Genomic DNA, 17,688 nt, shown 5'->3' with positions numbered 1-17,688 from the left:
GAGCAATGGAATAATGATTGAACCCCGAGAGGAATTTTTTTTAACTCATATGGTGAAATGATGAAAGGGGAGTAAAACCTCTTCAAGATCTGCTGGATAAGAGGTGGGGATGATGATCCATACAACTGTTTTTAAAGCCATTTGTTTCCATTTAGTTTTTCAATTGCTAATGTGATAGATAATTCAATTCAAGTGAAAATTAGAAATGAACGATTTTGGATCCTTGAAAAATTTTCAATCCACATGATTGAAATGCTCTGAATGCTTGTGCCAATTTAAACACAAAATCCTCTTGGGCCAATTTAAACACAAAATCCTCTTGTTTTAAGAAAATTTTGAAAATATAAGAATTCAATACTTCTCTCTACTTTTCTAAAAGTGGCAATTTTGAGTTTAGATAAGATAGATATCAAGTATCCAATCATGTCTCTCCGTATAGGTGAAGGATCCAAAATCGAATAAACATTAGAAAGAAATTAAAACATCATTCACAATGTTAACTCTGATACTTTTAACAGTCCCTTTAACGCATCAGAGAAACCATAATATGTAACTTCACTCAGTTCAAGTATTCAACAGAAATACAAGTAAGATAAGTGAGATTCAAATTAAAAGTACAAACCCCAAACCAGAATAGATTAGTAGAATCGGACCATTTTTCGATTTAATTTGATTTATATGATTTTCAGTTCCAATTCCAAGATGAGAGTCGTGAGACACCTGGGAGCAGAGCTTATTACTTACCTACACATGTGGTCAGACTTGGAACAGAACAATTGAAGACGGAAGCAGAGCATTTCGCATTCCCAGACAGAACGAACTCCAAAGACTGCTTTGCAATCAATTGGAAGTAACTGCCATCATTTAATAATTACCCACTACCAAGAAGATTAAGATGGGAGCTGAGCTTATTACTTCCATTGCTCTTTCTCTCTTGTGTCACTCTACCCAGAAAGACTGCTCAACAGGAGAGAAGATGGAGAAAAGGAAGGGAAGGGGAACAGTGAGAGTGGCAAAGATGATGATAATTGTGGTAGTGCTGGTGGTGTTGGTGTGCGATCTAATGATCTCACAATCTGTTGAGGCAACATGCCCTCCCTGGGGAGAAGGAGATGGTGATGACTGTAGAAACTGTTTACTTGATCGGATGAACAATGGCTGCCCAACATGTCGACCCATTCTGCGTTGCATGGCCAAGTGCTTGTGGGGTGGCAATCCTCAATACCAGTGCGTCAAGAAATGCGATTGCAACACTGATTATCCTCGCCTCTGTGACTGCAAGGAGTGCATTTCTCCTTGCAAGTGCAGCTGCGCTACTGCTTAGCCTCTTCAATCTCTAATTTTATGTTATGTAACTTGACTTATGTTCCCAATGCTAGTGAAACCGTTTCTACCATATTGTTAACTCTGTGTGTAGCTCTCTCGGTGAGAATGTAGTCTAGACTTTGAGAATAAAAGCCGGCAAAGGCAACAATCTTTGTAGCACAGCCTCTTCATCTAATTATGGAATCATAAAAAAATATCTGAGAGCCATTTAGTCCTTCACATTATGCAGGTGGATCAGCGACAGAATCAATTACAGAGATACGGCTAAAATCCTATATGATAATATGAAGAAAATCCAAATTCAGAAGATCAATTGATAGCCGAGAACTAGTACTTACTTCATACAGTCAGAAAGTCACTACAAAATGAGAAAGCCCCCAAAAATTACAAATAGTTGTTCTGCTCTTGCATTTAAGAGAAGGAAACAATTTTCCCAGAAAGAATTTTTCTTCTATCCACCCTGCAGTCCTGCACCACCTCTTCCCCCTGATTTCCTACGGTATCTTCACCTAAATCAACTATTGACAAAAGAGCAGAAAGACTGTACTGTCACCAAAAAAGGAGTAAAAGAGAAAGAAGAAGAGAGCAGGCAATACAGAAGATGAACTTACATTCTCTGAGAAGCAGAGATAATTATGATCCTAACTGTACAGGTTTAGACAATGGATATATATATGCAGCAGAATGCATCATTTTAAACTTCTCTAGCTGGAGTCACATGTCATCCATTCACCACATACCAAAGCTACTGCTCACATATTCTTGAGTAATAATATTTAGACGCATCTGCATGATGCTGAGCGATGGGTATGGCGGAAGACATAACCGGTAGAAGCATGTCTGAGCTGACGGTAGGTGATCTATGGAATCCAGTTTCTTGTATATATACAACCGGGTAGTCAAGCCACCAAAGCCCTCTACAGGTAGGTACTTCAGTGAGGTCCAAAAGAATAGTAGTGCCCTTAGTTGCTCCAAGGGCATTCCTTCAACAATCTGCAAAAGTACAATATTGCTTTAACACCAAAAAACTTCATTTCAGCAAAAGTAATTAGAATACTACTTAACACTGGATGATTCATTTTGCAGTAATACACCCTCAAAAAGTTAAAAAGTACCCAACTCAATGAGACTCCCTGTTAATTGACTATTCAATCCTGACTTTTAATTGCACAATTTCACGGTATGAACTAACAAAATCAAAGCATTTCTATTCAACTCTAGGACTGAAATCTAATGAAATTCTATCACTGCCTCCACCATATTCAGAATATAACGTAGTAGGGTAGTCCAGGCAAAATCAACAGCTTACTTCTCATTGATAATACAGGGTTGATAGTGCCATTTCCTGCTTGAGTAGCACACTTTCATAAGTTAAGTAGGCTATAGGTCATTAGTAGTGAACGGTTAGTAAGAAGATACGAATCAAAAAATAAATTAATAAATATACTACAAGGATCCTACCAGGCCAGTTCAACCCTATCCAGGTCTCTAGACAAATTCAACTTGAGCCGAAGTATGGCGGTTAAATCAATTCCCCATGTGTTGAGAGAAACTTGTCCCAGGGGCTATCAGGTCCTTGTCTGAAACTAGAAGAAAATAAAAAAAATTGAAGCTTTAAAATTGAATTACATCATCAACAACAACAACAACAACAAGAAGCCTTGTCCCAAGTAAATGGGGTCGACTACATGGGTTCTTGCCTTCCAATCAGCTATGTTTAAGGCCATACTAGATATAAGGCCTAAACTATTGCATATCCTTTCTCACAACTTCTCTTCAGGTCATATTAGGTCTGCACCTAGCTCTTCTAATTCCTTAAATCTGGATTAAATCACTTCTCTACACAAAAGCATTTACAGGACTCCGTTGAACATGATTGTAGCACCTCAAACGACTTTCTTGAAGCTCATCACTTATCAGAGCTACTCATAAACTGGCTCTAATATGATCATTCTTTATCTTATCCTTCCTAGCTTTGCCAGTCATCCATCTTAGCATCCTCATTTAAGCTATACTGAGTTTATCTATATATGCTGCTTAACAGCTCAAGACACTACACTGTACATCATAACTAGTCATACAACGGTCCTATAGAATTATTCTTTGAGCTTCAAAGGAATATGTCAATCACACGAGACCCTAGACACACCTCTCCATTTCATCGTCCCTATGTTAGTTCTTTGGGAACATCATCATCTATACCACATTTTTTTTATTTGAGATTGAGCCAAGATACTTAAAACAATCCCTTTTGAGGGATCTCCTTCTCATCAAGTTTCACCACCTTATCCTCCGACCGATCCAAACCAAAGGTGCAAACTAGATAATCCATTTACACTCTACTTAGTTTAAAGCGTTTGGATCCCAAAGTTGTTCTTCATGATTTTAACTTGGCATTAATCCCTACCTATGTCTCATCTATAAACACAATATCATCAGCAAAAAACATATACCAAGGGACATCATTTTGAATATTTTTGGTTAATTCATCCATTATAAGTACAAAAAAATACAGGCTTAAAGCTGATCCTTAATGTAGTTCAATTGTAATTTAGATTCTCAACCTCATCCTCCAATCATTCTCACATTGGTGAACCATTATACATATGCTTAACTATGTCTACATATTTACTTGCAAATTTATTTTCTCTAGTACTTGTTAGATTAACACTCTAGGGCTCTATCATAAGCTTTTTCTAGGTCAATAAGGACCACATGAATATCTTTCTTATACTCTCTATACCTTTCCATAAAGCTCGTAATAAGGTAAATAGCTTCCATTATAGATCATCTTGGCATAAAGCCAAACTAGTTCCTCGTTACTATGGTTACTTGTCTCAAACATCTAGAAGTAATGGGGAAGGACAAGAAGTCATGATGGCAAATAGTCGTCACAGCACTTTCTATGGTCATTGACCCATCCCATGATCTCCTCACCTTCCATTGCAACCATCTAGTGTTCTGGTTGAGGCTGCATCAGTCGTGTTGCCTCTATTGGGTTGGAGCAAAAGTCATCAACTAACCCATGAAGGATGATCATAAGACCCTCTTAAACCTTCCCAAAGTCCTACCAAAAGCTTAATAACAGTAATGGCTATAAGCAATCATCACAACAAAATTAATAAAGACAGCAATAACTGAAACTCAGTTCATTCAGTAAACTTGATCATCTTCATCAACAGATACACATAGTTGTCTATCAATGATAATCAATTCTTGGAATGCAAATAACAATCGCTAAACTATAGACATCAGTTCATACATATTCTCAAACTCCCTACAAATCTCTCCCATACCCGAGAGGTTGCCCTCCCCTAGAAATCAGAGCTTGCTGCTCTCTTCTTCCTCCTCCCTCCTCAAACAAGAACAACTTCACTCCCTTAATAACAAGAACAGCTCCACACCCCGAGCTTCCCCAAGAGGTCTTCCCTCTCCCACAAGCACAGCTTGCTATTGTTTTTCTCCTCCCCTTTTTCCCTGCTCCTCCCCCCCCCCTCCTTTTCATACTTTCCTCACCAACGTAACAAACTCTAACCGACTCCCACTCTCCTATCCAATCTCCTTCTGCCAGCTGGAATGTCTGCTCTGCAGCTCTTGGCCACAGCAGACTCGTGGTTGCTGTCCAATAGGGAATTGCCACCTGTCCCATCCCCTACCTCAGATGCAAGTGGTGCTATGTTCTCTTGTCCCTGCTGTAAATGATACTGCTTTCCCCTGTTTAACCTTGCGTTTGTATATCTGAATAACAAGGGGCTTATCAGATGAATATCAGGCGCATGTGAAAAGGATGTAGAGTTCACAAATTCCCATCATGATAAACGATTGACTGTGTGTCTTCCAACCATTCTGACCAGTTTAATTATAAGCTGAGAAGAATAAAATGCCGCAAAATATTGAGTAACAGAAAATTCAATGAATATATATTCCTCAGACTCGATTATCGGCTGGTATTCGACAAAATAATACCCACATTAGCCCGTGATATGGAATTGTAGCTCTGCCCTTCATCAATAAACAGCATAGCATGTTTTCCATTAGGTGAAAGCAATCTAAAATTGAACGGTAAAGAATCCATAGCAACGCATGTATGTAGACCTGCTATGGGTCCACAAAAATACAAAGATACTCAAATCAAGGAGTTAGGGGAAAAATTTTAAATTACAATTAGTGGATAATATGAATAAATCCAGAAAGGAAATGCTAATATATGATGGAGTATACTTGGAAGGAAAAGAATACCGGATTTTGAATGATTAGAAGATCGGGCAAGGATGTCATGGGAATCAGAAGAAAAGAGAGTAAACGAAAAGGGATGAGGTAACAAAACCCCGCCACCTTCAACCTTCCGAGAATAAAACCATGGACGAGAAGCCCAAGGATGGAGACAATAGGCGAGAGCCGAACACAATGGCAGCTAGAATTCAACTCATGCTAAGAAGGCAGAAAACCTGGGTATGATTACGTAGTCCTTGTCTCCTACATTAATAGGAGATCAACTAGGAGGCAGTTTGAATGGGTAAAAATTGAGTTTCTCGTCAGTTCTAGGGCTAGGGTCAGGATCTGGCTGGATCTGAAGTTTCATCAAATTAGGGCTAGGGCTGGTTTATGGGAAGTTAGGCTAACTGGTTACCAGACATGGGAAGGGATGAACAAATCCAGATATGGGTCAAAGTTGATGGTTGAGTCGGGCTGAATGAACTTTAGGGTTTTCCCCAGAAGAACCACAAATGGTGTTTTCTAGAATTGAGTGAGGAGATGGGGTTCAAGCTTGGATTGAGACTTCTGATAGACCAGGGACAATTTGATTACTAGAGGGAAGGGTTTCATGGCTGGAATGGCCTGATTGGCTAGATCCTGGGGAAATTGAAAAAGAAAAGGAAAAATTAAGTGTCCAGGCTGTAGAGGATTGTAAGCATTATGGGGCTGGGATATTGTAAACATAACTGTTGTTGCAGCAAAGCCTTGACAGCAGTTTGTTAGTGGTGGAAGTCAAACCAAATCAAAATTTGAATGACAACCTGGAAGATCTTCAAACAAGTGGAAGACAAGCTTTGATTTGAACCTCTTGTGCCTCAGTTCAACAAGGATAAGACTGATCAAATACCAATCTGGATCCAAGATCAGATTAGATCTGCTTAAAAAAGAGGATGCAACACCTAACACATTGCAAAAGGCAAAAGCAACATTGCTCGAAAATTACTCAGTGAGTCACTCCCCCTTTCTCAATGAATCTCTTTATTTATAACATAGCCTAAGGCCTCCACCCACTTGAACTAGGAAAAACAAACACAACCTCCTTTGGAAATTCTAGGTGGGTGTGGAGAATAAAGAGACTACTACTTGAAAAGGAATATTTCCCAAGCCAAACAGGAATATCCTGAAATAACATAAATTAATGTACTAGTTCAAACCAGCAAAGCTGGTTCAACTTAAGACACCAAAAAATTTAAGGAAAAACAAAAAAGAAGCTAAATCTTGTATGCAACCTATTTACCACTACTTTAACCTTAAAAGTGACTCAGCATACAGGAAAGACTTGGCATTGAAATCCCATGTATCAAACCCTCCCTAGATTTATTCCTAAGCAAACAAGCTCAATTTGGCGATATATATGTGTCATATTATTTCTCTTTCTAATTTTATTTTATTTTCTTTCGCTCTCTATTCTTTTTTCAGAAAGAAGAAATAGAAGAAAGTGAGGGGGGTATATGTTGTTCTCCCTCCCTCTCTCAAAATTGATGAAGGCTAGGTATTGCTACTTTATTTATAAATTCCGTCATTATAGTAGTAGAAACTCTAGTTGGCACTTGGCTAATGGAGGTATCTTACAAAACGGCAACTCAACAATGCTTACAAAGAAATCATAACTCAAAAATATAGATACCTACTAATTTTTGTAACAAACTAGAAACTAGTAAACCACAGAGCATAGAGACAAAGAGGAAGAAGAGAAAGAGAGATTGCTTAGAGCAGCAGTGTGGTGCTTGTGAAACCCTACCTCCCTCATGGTTTCAATATATAATAATGTAAGTATAGTAATACCAAAAAGAAGTATCCAAGTCTAATTACATACGAAAAAGGAAAAAAAATAGCAATACTATAAACAAGCTATGGTACTAAATACCTACACAAAGACATAGTGTGTAACTGTGTACATTATACACACACGCACACACACACACACACACACACACACACACACACACACATATTTACTACTACACAAAGACATAGTGTGTAACTGTGTACATTATATATATATATATATATCCTCATGGAACCCGCAGGTCATGTACCGTAACAACCTAATGTAATTTAACAATCTCAATAACTAGAAAACAAAAAGAAGAAATTAACTTTTTAATCACAAACAGGACTTGAAACACCTAATATTTAGGCTTTTTGAATTGGCATAGATAACAGTAAACTCAAAAGTGTAAATCCCACAGCCCATATAACTCACTGGTGGTACATTCTAGATCCAGTCTAATGGCCAATCTTGTTGCTGGCTAATAAACCCAAAGTATAAATCCCACAGCCCATACAACCCACTGGTAGTACATTCTAGATCTAGTCTAATGGCCCATCTTGTTGCTGGCTTTCTTGGTATTTCTGCACTCACCAGAAAATCTCATTTTCTAGCTGAAAGGTAAGATATTTTTTTGGGGAAACGCAGAAAGAGGTAATAATGTTTCAACCGGTTCTGATAGACGGTTAATCTCCAGCACCTTATTAAACATTAAGCCAAATTTTCACATATGAACCAGTCATGGGATTCATATAGCAGAGGTATCTTGGATACAATTGAGCTTTTAGCAGAACAAAATAGTATGAAGACACTAGACAGCAGTAGCTGCAAATGATGACGGTCCATCCAGCAAGACAAGAGTACTGTCTCACCAATCATTCATGAAGATACATATAAGGAAGGGTTCTCTGTCCAGAAGGTTGACTACCATACCTGCACAAAACCAAACCAATGCTCCCTTTACATTCAATCAATGGGAGGGAGGAGGGAGGGAGGGAGCTGGGAGGTCACTTTATAGGAATGAGGAGAGAGACACAAGCACACAACGATGCAGTCATGGGATCTATGCTTCCAGACAGGAGACTTTCTTCCATGAATATATTCCTACGTCATTTGTTATGCCTATAGCCATGTTTAGGTTGCCATGAAAAAATAGCAAACAATTCAAGTATGTAACTAAGTAAAATAATCAGTTAATTGCCCAAAAAAGATTGCACACGCAAGTTAGGCTGCTCTCTGTCAATCAAAGACACTACCCAAGGCCAGAATTGGCACAAAATGTTGCCATTTGCTGCAGTTCCCGCTTTGATTTCAACAATGTTCCAACCGCTACCATAAAGCAAACCATATGCCACCGAATATTTTTTTCTATTATCATTATTTGGGGGTTTTAGTTGGGGTTCATTAATATGCATTTAGCAGTTGGAAGGGGACAAATGGAATCATATATAGAACAGAAAAACCAAGAACCTACAGTTGTATACCTTCCAAAACCAACAGATCTGATTTTCAGTTTCCTTATAGCCATTGTATTCAGTGTGCGCTTTCCAGTCCTCTACAGAAATTGCTTGATCACTTCCATGCAGCATTCTGTCAAGATCTTCAAGCTCCAAACTTTGGAAAAAAAATTTGTTGAGCCTTGAATCAGAAAGAATATCAGCAAATCCTTGGGCAAAATGAGCTACCTGTTGGGAGGTAGATGTGACAAAGCGGTGCTGGATCAAAAGATTTATATATTCTTCTCTGTTTCTACTATTCACAGAGATGTTATTCCCACCAGGACAGAGCTCCATGGATTCTAAACCTTCAACTTCGCAGACAAATGTCAGTGCTAAATCATCTGAATCCAATGAATCAGCATCCATCTCTAGAATATCTTTGCAGCTCTTATAAAAGGACGGATCTGCATCCCTAACATCTTCTAAAGATACAATATTTCCAGCTAATTGCTGGAAAAAGACGCGGTCAAATACAACTCCTACTTGCACTTTATGCATCAAGGATAAAGCAATCACGCGACCACAGAACCCAAAATAGTCAAGGTGCAAAGGATCCACATTAGAAGCTGCATTGGAGATGGAATGAGACACTAAACAAAAATAATCCACTTGAAGAGAAAATTACAGTTTCCAATTACCATGAGTGATTTCCAAATGCCAACATGAATTGCAATGCATGAAAAAGTTCCAACAGATCAGCATATGGATAATATATTTTGCAGAACAAACTTATAAAAATATCATTGTGGATTACATTAAATCACCAATTCACTTGGAAAAATCATGCTTTTTGTTAAAGTTACAACACAGATTGGATGATGAGCATAAACTTGATAACTTAAGTATAGAATTATTCTGTTAAATTTTATTTGGTTATCTTTAAGCATAGGTGATTGTTCTGTAGCTGCTTGTCCATTAACTGTAGCTAAAATTCCATAACCAAACTAATCCACATAAAATTAATTGATAGATAGGGAAAAACCATATGGTCAATGTAAATGTCTCATTTCTCCTGAATTATTAAAGACCTCACGTTAAAGGCCATGAATAAATAAATAAATAACAGCAAATTTTTATACTAATGGTAAGAGCAGAGCCTGGAACCCCTCCCCCTACACATTCCCTAGTAAATTTCTAAAAGATGCATTATGAATCAGAAACACATGTCTAAAATATTGAAACAGAAAACCTAGAATGAGAAACTGAAGTGAAATACAATTGTCATCAAAACAAATAAAAACATCGAATGGCATCAGGATTCCAAAAGTGGAAGCATATCAGACAAATCTGTTCTAAGAAACGGAGATCTGCACAGTGACATTGAATTTGGAACAGCATGGAATTTCAAAAATTCCTATAAGGATTAGTGGGAAGGGATTGCATGCAAGGATGTTTTCTTTATTCATTCTTCTCATCAAGAATATGTAATGCATTACTTCTCCAAAAATGCCGAAATCTAACACCACAACAAACCCCTGCCCCACCCTCTTTTTTATGCAAGGGCTCTGTTCCTAAGTTGATTTCAAATGTTGTAACTTCTAAGCTGGAAAAAGTGAATAATTAGGACTAGGTGAGAGCAGTGCGAATTAAAAGTGAGACTCATGACTCATGAGGCAGCTGGGAAGAAGCCACAAATAGACTAAGAATTGATTAGAATGACATATTTCTGATGTGAACTGGAGCCAGAGCCAGAGCCATCTCAAGAGGGGTTGGCTGAAACTCTAAGTGTGGCCCCCAAGATGGTTCCAAGAAATTAATTGGGCATTGCAGCCCTTAATTTATTTCTAAAATTAATGTTAGGATTTTCCAGAATTTTTTTTGAGTTCAGTTTGGTTTTGCTTAAGAGTCCCAGTTTGGTTTAAAGTTATTTTATTGAGTCCCAAGTTAGTGTCTTTAAAATATTCCAATCTAAGGGTTGTAATCTTGTAGTAATTTGATTCCTCTTTAAAGTGTTTTGGTTAAGAGTTGGGATCCTTATTCATTTAGGAATCCCAACCCAAGTCAGAGTCTTGTTAAAGGCTATATATAGCTCATTAGTTCAATGTAAAAGACAGTTTTGATGATCAATAAATTTGTTTGAGTGGAGGATCAAAGTCTCCTTATTGGGTAGGCCTTGGTTGAGTGTTTTGTTCAAGATTCTTCATCTTCTTCAACAATCCAATAGCTTCAGGTCATCATCAAAGCCTTCAAGCCTTCATCAAAGCATCCAAGTAAGAGAAGCCCCACCCACAATCCTGTCCTTCACCCCCTTGTTCGCAGCCCTTCCCCATCCCTTCCCCTCCTTGTGCAGCCCTAGAATCCCCTCCCCCTTGCTGCTGTGCCTTAACAGTAGCACTCCCCCTACCCCATGACTACCTTAAGCCCCAGGCCCCTACCCTATTTCCCCTAACACCTGCAAGCCTTTCTTCCCCTCCTTCCTTACAGTTAACCTAGAATCCCTCCACCTGCAGACCCCAAAGCCCGGCCCCATTAACCCCTTTTTCCCTTGCCCTTTGGTCGCCCCTAGTACTAGGTTATAGTTCTAACCTTAATCTCCCAAATCTGCCTAATATTCTTGACTTCGAAAAAATCATGCACTTCATCTTCTTCAAGAAGTTCTGCAGATTTTTCAAATTTCAGGAAACCCTAATTGCTTAACACCTCAGAATCTCATTCACTGAATCAGTTTCTGAACTGCAGAACAGTAGCATCATTAACTCTGAACTGCAGGACCGCAACCCTTCCCCCTTCCCCAACCCTAGCCAAAACCAAATTTCAGATCTGGAATTCAGTCCTCAGTAGAATTCAGATCTGAATCTCATCTTCAGCAGGCCATAAAGTACCATAGAAGCCCTAAAAACCCTCCCCCCTTTGCTGGAATACCCTGGGCAAACCCTAAGTCTAGGGGATTTACCAAAATACCCTAACCCCAGACCTGGTTTACAACAGTCACCCAAGGGCCGAAGAATGGCCTAGAGATGCTGCCCAGCCCCTATGGTCCAGCCCAGCACATGGAGTTTTTCAGCAACAGGGGCATTTTGTTCATTTTAGGTAGCCCTAGTCCAACCCAATTTGATCTAGTTAGAATCAGATCCTTCTTAGGAGTCCAAGTCTATCCATATTTTGTTATTGGAGTCCTCCTTTGTTAAGTTACAAAAAAGCCCTAATCTAGTTAGGAGTCCTATTTAGATAAGGATTCCTTTAGTTGTAGTCCAACACTCCAACCTGTACTGGAGGACTGGTCCTACTATTAATATGTAATTTGAATCATTCTAGATTGAGATAAGTGAGAGTCCTTAGTTGAGTAGGAGTCCCAAATAAAGTTAGAAATCCTTCTTTGTTTTGGTTTCTAAGTTGGAATCTTATCTTAAATTAGATTCCTTCTTAAGATAGAAGTCCTTTTAATTTTGAAACTTTAGTTAGTTAGGAGTTCTTTTAGAATATATCCTTGTTCTTTTTTGCTTTCAAATTTGAGTCCAAGTAGGAGCCCTTCAATGACTCAATGTAAGGCTATACATATAGCCCCATACTTGAAAACAAGACAGCTTTGATGATTTATGAAATTTGATTAAAGGAAGAGGTGTTGACGGGAGTTGTGGGTTTCCAAGGAGGAGACCTGAGGTTGGCTTTAAGCATTCTATTTTCTGGAGTGATTCAACCCCTCAATCAACAAGTACTCACCCCACCTCTGCCCCTACCCTTTCCTCCTCTCTTTCACCCATCATAGCCTTCTCTTCCCCTCCCCCCCAAGCTTGCAGCTTACCTATTCCCTAACCCTAATTCTTCTCCCCCAATCCTACCCATCCTGCAGCCTTCTTTCATTTTCCTGAATCTTTGGACTTCTCTAGAAAATTCAAGGTCAGATCTACGTGAATCTAATCATTAGATCTATCCCAAATCTTAGGAACCTCACCCCCCTAATGTCGGTGACCATAGATCCCAGTTGAACCCATACTAACCATCTGAAATCAAGATACAATTATTTTCTTCAATTTTTGTACTTTCCTCAACCCTGAGGGAAGGGGGTCAAATTGGGATCTTGAGGGGTGATGTACTGTAAGTGTAGGGCAGATCTAAGGGTTAGATTAGTGTAGGTCTGCCCTTGAATCTAAGGGAATAGGGAGTAGGCTGCCAGATTCCTAGATGCAGCCTTCAGGATGAAATTCTCAGATGGAGAATTGACTTGTAGGGATGTTGCCCTAGGTTTAGGATCCTCTCTCAAGGAACCAGCAGTCTTCTAGAGCTGTACATGCTCATAACAGGAGATTAGTTGGAGGAATTAGGGTTGTCAAAGGTTAGGTAGGTTTTGGAAGTTTCTGCTCAGGCTAGGTATTGAAGGGATTTGGGTCTTGAAGCTTGTAACCTTGCTGTAACTTAGGTTTCAGGTCTGGTAGTGAGTTTAAGTTTTAGAGGTTTTCGGTCTTGGGATGATTGTTACTAAAGTCCGGCTGCAGCTGTACCTAAGTTCCAGAACTGGAAAGTAAAGTTATGGGTTTAAAACTGAGATTCTAATGTTCAAATGGGCTTGGGAGAGGCTGTAGTTTGAGATTTATAGTTTTAGGTTAATTCTAATATGTTTAGGTCTGTCCTAGTTGGTTTAGGTTAGGTTGGAAGAGTCCTATTGGGATTAGTATTCTTGGAATGGGCTGGTGTTGGGACCAAGTGTGAGTAAGGGGCTGGGGAAGCTAATCCTAAAAGGGTGAAGGAATTGGAGTTAGGTTTAGGAGATATAGGTGTTCTAGAGTTAGGTAAATTCTGGCTTCTGGTTTTCTGGGTTTACAGGCTGTCACAGGCTAGACAAGAAGCAAAGAAGAAGAGAGGAGAAGGGGGAAGGGCAGTACCTAAGGCTGAGGGGTAGGGGAGGGTAGGGGATGAACTAGAATCAGAAGAGGAGGGGTTCTAAGGCCGCTGCAAGGGATTGTGTGGGGCTGGGGATGTCTGCGATAGACGGGAAGGGTGGGGGAGGCTTGTGAGGGCTAGGGAAGAAAGGAAGAGGCCGGAATGGGGAGGAGAGGAGCTGTCTTTGGGATTGGAGATAGCCTCCTGGAAGACTGATTGCTGAAAGTTGCTGGAGCTTGAAGACAATAGCTGAATTCTCACTCTAATACCGCCGCAGACCTCCCAAAGGAAGCCCACAACTTTTCCACCAAACTCAGAAATTCTATTAATCAAATCAACTAGTTAATTACGGAGGATGAAGGCTTTATTTATAGCCTCAAAATCAAAAACAAACCAAGACTGAAATTGGGAAACCTAATTGACTTCAAACTGACTTTCTAGTTCCTCTGACTTGACTAACAACTTCCAGCATAAATAGGGACTCTCATATCTTAATAAAAAAGAATTCAAACAAGGGGACCCCAACACAACTAGGAATCACACCTAAACAAGGATTCTACTCACAAAATATTAATCAAATTAAGAAAATAAAAATAGATGTAGGATTCACTAATTCAGTCATCAAACTGGACTTAATGGGACTCAGACCCAGGACACCACGGATTTTTAAAATTACCAAGATACCCCTAGATCGAAATAAGGGTCCTAGGGTTTGAGGAAGCAACCCTAGGCCCTATGGAACCCCTGGAAATACCGAAATAGTTTACATCAAGAATGAAGGTAGAACTCTGTTCTTCAACTATAGAACTTTGATCTTCAACTAGTCGCAGGTGTCTAGGCTTGCTTTCATTGGAACCTTCCTAGGGTTTGGATCTTCAAACTTATTGACAGAACCAAATTTCCTACTACTTGTATCCTCAAACTAATGGACAGAACCAATAACTAAAATACTCACGAAGTGCTCAAAGGGAAACTTATCATTCAATATTCGACTATGTTCTCTCCCCATTGAGTGAAGGGGTCTATTTATATATGGTATGCTAGAGTCTCAGTCTGATTTGGCTCACTGGAGTCATTATTCAAAATCAAAAACTAACTAGCCTAGACTGACTTAGACTCTTAAAGCTGAAATAAAACATAATAAATTCTGCCCATATAACTTTAGGTTAGACAGCCTTTACATTGATTAAACTACTTCTGTATTCACTCAAGCAAACATATTAACCAAAGGCTCAACACCCATATGTATCAACAAGGAGGTGGCGTAGGCAAAAGGTTTTGAACTGGAAAGAGATATGGCTGATCTTACAAGGTTTAGATTTAATGGTACAAGTAATCCTGGGGTTAAAGGTAGTTTTTAACTTTATGCGTTTATTTTATTTATTTATTATTATTATTATTATTATTTTTATCTTGATAATATTGACCTTTAGCAAAAAAATGACCTTTAGCAAAAAAACAAAAAGAAAGACAGCAAAGGCGACCATATTTTGAAAGAAAACAAACAAAAGAAAATAAAAACTCACCCGGATTAGGAAAGAATCTTCTGCCATCTTTTGGACATGCAAGGAAAAGGCAATTATGTGGATTGAATATTGCTTGGCAAACCAAGCAGAACCACTCTCTCAAGACACCAGGACCGGTAGCTTCTTCATTTTTGAACTCCATGAAAAGACCACCATGCAATGACTCAGGGTCTGCATTTGTGATATATTCAAATGATTCAGACAGTATCTGAGCCCTATCAATGAGCATCTCATGAAGATCTTCATAGTCATCCTTTACTTCCGGAAACATCATCATTGCCAAATGCCTCCTAGATTCAAAATCAGTCACATCTTTATACTCAAGAAACCACCTGTGCTCATCGCTCCGCTTTGTGTATCTAATAAGTGCATTCAGTGGAATTCGCCTTGCCCTCATAACTAAACGAAGTTTGTCTTCAGCCCCGTGATAGAATTTGGAAATGCGATGCAATTCTTTCAAAATAGCCAGATATTGAGACCAAAAACCACGGCGTATTTCAATTTCTGCAGCTACTTTTGCAGAAAGATACCCTTCCACTTTTATTAAGCACTGATCAATTTTTTGCAGCAACTCAAGGAAAATATTGTGAAGTAACTCAATCTCGCCCCCACAAAATGGACCTTTATCACCACGATCACGCAAAGGAAAACGCGCGTCCCCGACCAATTGGCCTTCAATTGCTCTTCTCAATGGTAACAAGAAGGCAGAGAAATCACGGACGTCACCTGCGGATAACGAAACGCCCTGCGGAGGGTTCATACCCGCCTCCAAGCACTGCGGAGAGTTCATACCCGCCTCCAAACAAGCAGACAGACGGTTCGCCAACTCACGTACAAATGGGTAAAACTCTCGGATTAACATGGAAGCCTTATCGATACCAAAATATCTCGACTCGCGTGCCACCGCGAGGGATTCCAACGAGGTAGCAAGGGTATTTCGACATGATATGTACAGAGGATCCTCGCGAGAAGTTCTGGTGAGCAACTTACAGAATTCCAGCACAATAGAAGAGCAGTGAGCCTGCACGGGTTTTGGTAGTAATTCGTTATCCTGTGCGAGAAAAAGCCGAATTGAATCCTCTGCGCACTGCTTGTTCCCTTTGACCGGAGAAAGATAGAGCATAACGAGAGCAGTGGGGGCTCCAGCGGACTTAAAGATCTGAATATGCCCTGATGCCATTTCGTAATCGTCTTTGGGAGTCATCTTCAAGAACTCCTCGACTCGGCCTCTAACGTATCTGTAGGAACACTGTGGCTGGATTGACTCTTCTCTACAGAGTCGACAAATAGAGGAGACCAAATCATTAACAACCTGCCAAGAACGAGGATACTCCGTGCTCCTCATCCGTCCAACGAGCTGAAGACTAGCATCGTTCTGAATCCCACACTGGGCAAGCAACTGTTCCCACTGCAACTGTTTCCCTCGATATATCAAACGTTGCTCAATCATGGGAATTCCGGTAATATTACGAATCCGTTCATGAACAGATTTCACAGAATCATCGGGAGCGGCGTGAATAACAATAGTATTACCACCAGAGATGGGACGCACGAAGAACTGCAATCTAGAACACGAGCTCCCGACGCCTCCATCGGTGGAGCCACTAAAAGAAATCGATCGAGCATCAGAATCAGAAACCCTGGTTCCAAATTCCGATTCATCTGCTCCAGCACTAGTACTTGTATGCCCTAACCTAACATCCCCTCCAGAGGACGATTTGACAGCGTCGTCAGCTTCATCTCTCCTCATCCGTCTCATTAAATCAGAGAAATCATCGTCCGAGGGTCCATACTCATCCAATTTCCTCTTCGAAGAGATCCGATCAAGACGCTGATGGAAGATATCAATAGAATTTTCTCCGAAAGACATTGGTTGTGGTTAAGAACCAGAAAGTTCAACGCAGCACAGGAGAGATACCATCCATGCCTTCAAGACTCAAAACCCCAATTCTGACTTTAAACGAGAAAGGAGGATTGGGGCTTGGATAAGAACAAAAAAAGAGAGAGAGGGGGTAAAGGCTGCGGCCGAAGAAGTCATTGAAGGAGTTGCAAGAAAGGAGACATAAACAACACCCGTAAACGGAAAACGGAGGATTTCGTTTATTTCGGAACGAGAATTTGAAGGAGAGAGAAGGCCACGACACTATTGTCTCAACTAAACGGGGAGCACCGAGCAGGCGAGCACTACATAACCCGCGCGCTCTTCGTCAGCACGTGCACACTGAGCTGGATTCCTACGCTAAGCTAACATTTTTTTTGTTTGTGGGGGATACATAATTTTTTTGGAATACAAAAACGGACCTCACACAAACAAAACTAAAAGCTCCAAGTCAAGGTGTATATCTTTATTTCTCCACCCCCATAAGGCGTTCAAGCTGCATCCAAAAAAATTTGACCAATCTATCCACAAATGTGTTGTAGCCCAATGATGTTCCATAGCAACCACTCAACCCAAGTTAAGCTGAAGGAAAGTTCTCGATCCTCTGGTGCC

At 39.9% G+C, this 17,688-nt stretch overlaps 1 protein-coding gene across 1 annotated transcript; it reads right to left on the bottom strand.

Annotated features, from left to right (window-relative positions):
• Positions 1-1,314: 1,314 nt before the first annotated feature.
• On the bottom strand, positions 1,315-17,447 carry LOC149004033 (E3 ubiquitin-protein ligase UPL5-like). Its single transcript, XM_089167992.1, has 3 exons — positions 15,198-17,447; positions 8,839-9,419; positions 1,315-2,319 (listed from the first exon to the last, which is right to left on the bottom strand). Exons 1-3 carry the CDS (start codon positions 17,065-17,067, stop codon positions 2,056-2,058), a joined length of 2,715 nt encoding a protein of 904 aa, XP_089024118.1. The 5' UTR covers positions 17,068-17,447; the 3' UTR covers positions 1,315-2,055.
• Between the last annotated feature and the right edge of the window lie 241 nt (positions 17,448-17,688).

Source organism: Hakea prostrata, chromosome 9, assembly GCF_041222555.1.
Source record: "Hakea prostrata isolate BN-2017 chromosome 9, UWA_Hpros_2, whole genome shotgun sequence".
NCBI lineage: Eukaryota > Viridiplantae > Streptophyta > Magnoliopsida > Proteales > Proteaceae > Hakea > Hakea prostrata.
Note: the sequence above shows the minus strand (reverse complement) of the source record. Positions and strands in the feature narration are given on the sequence as shown.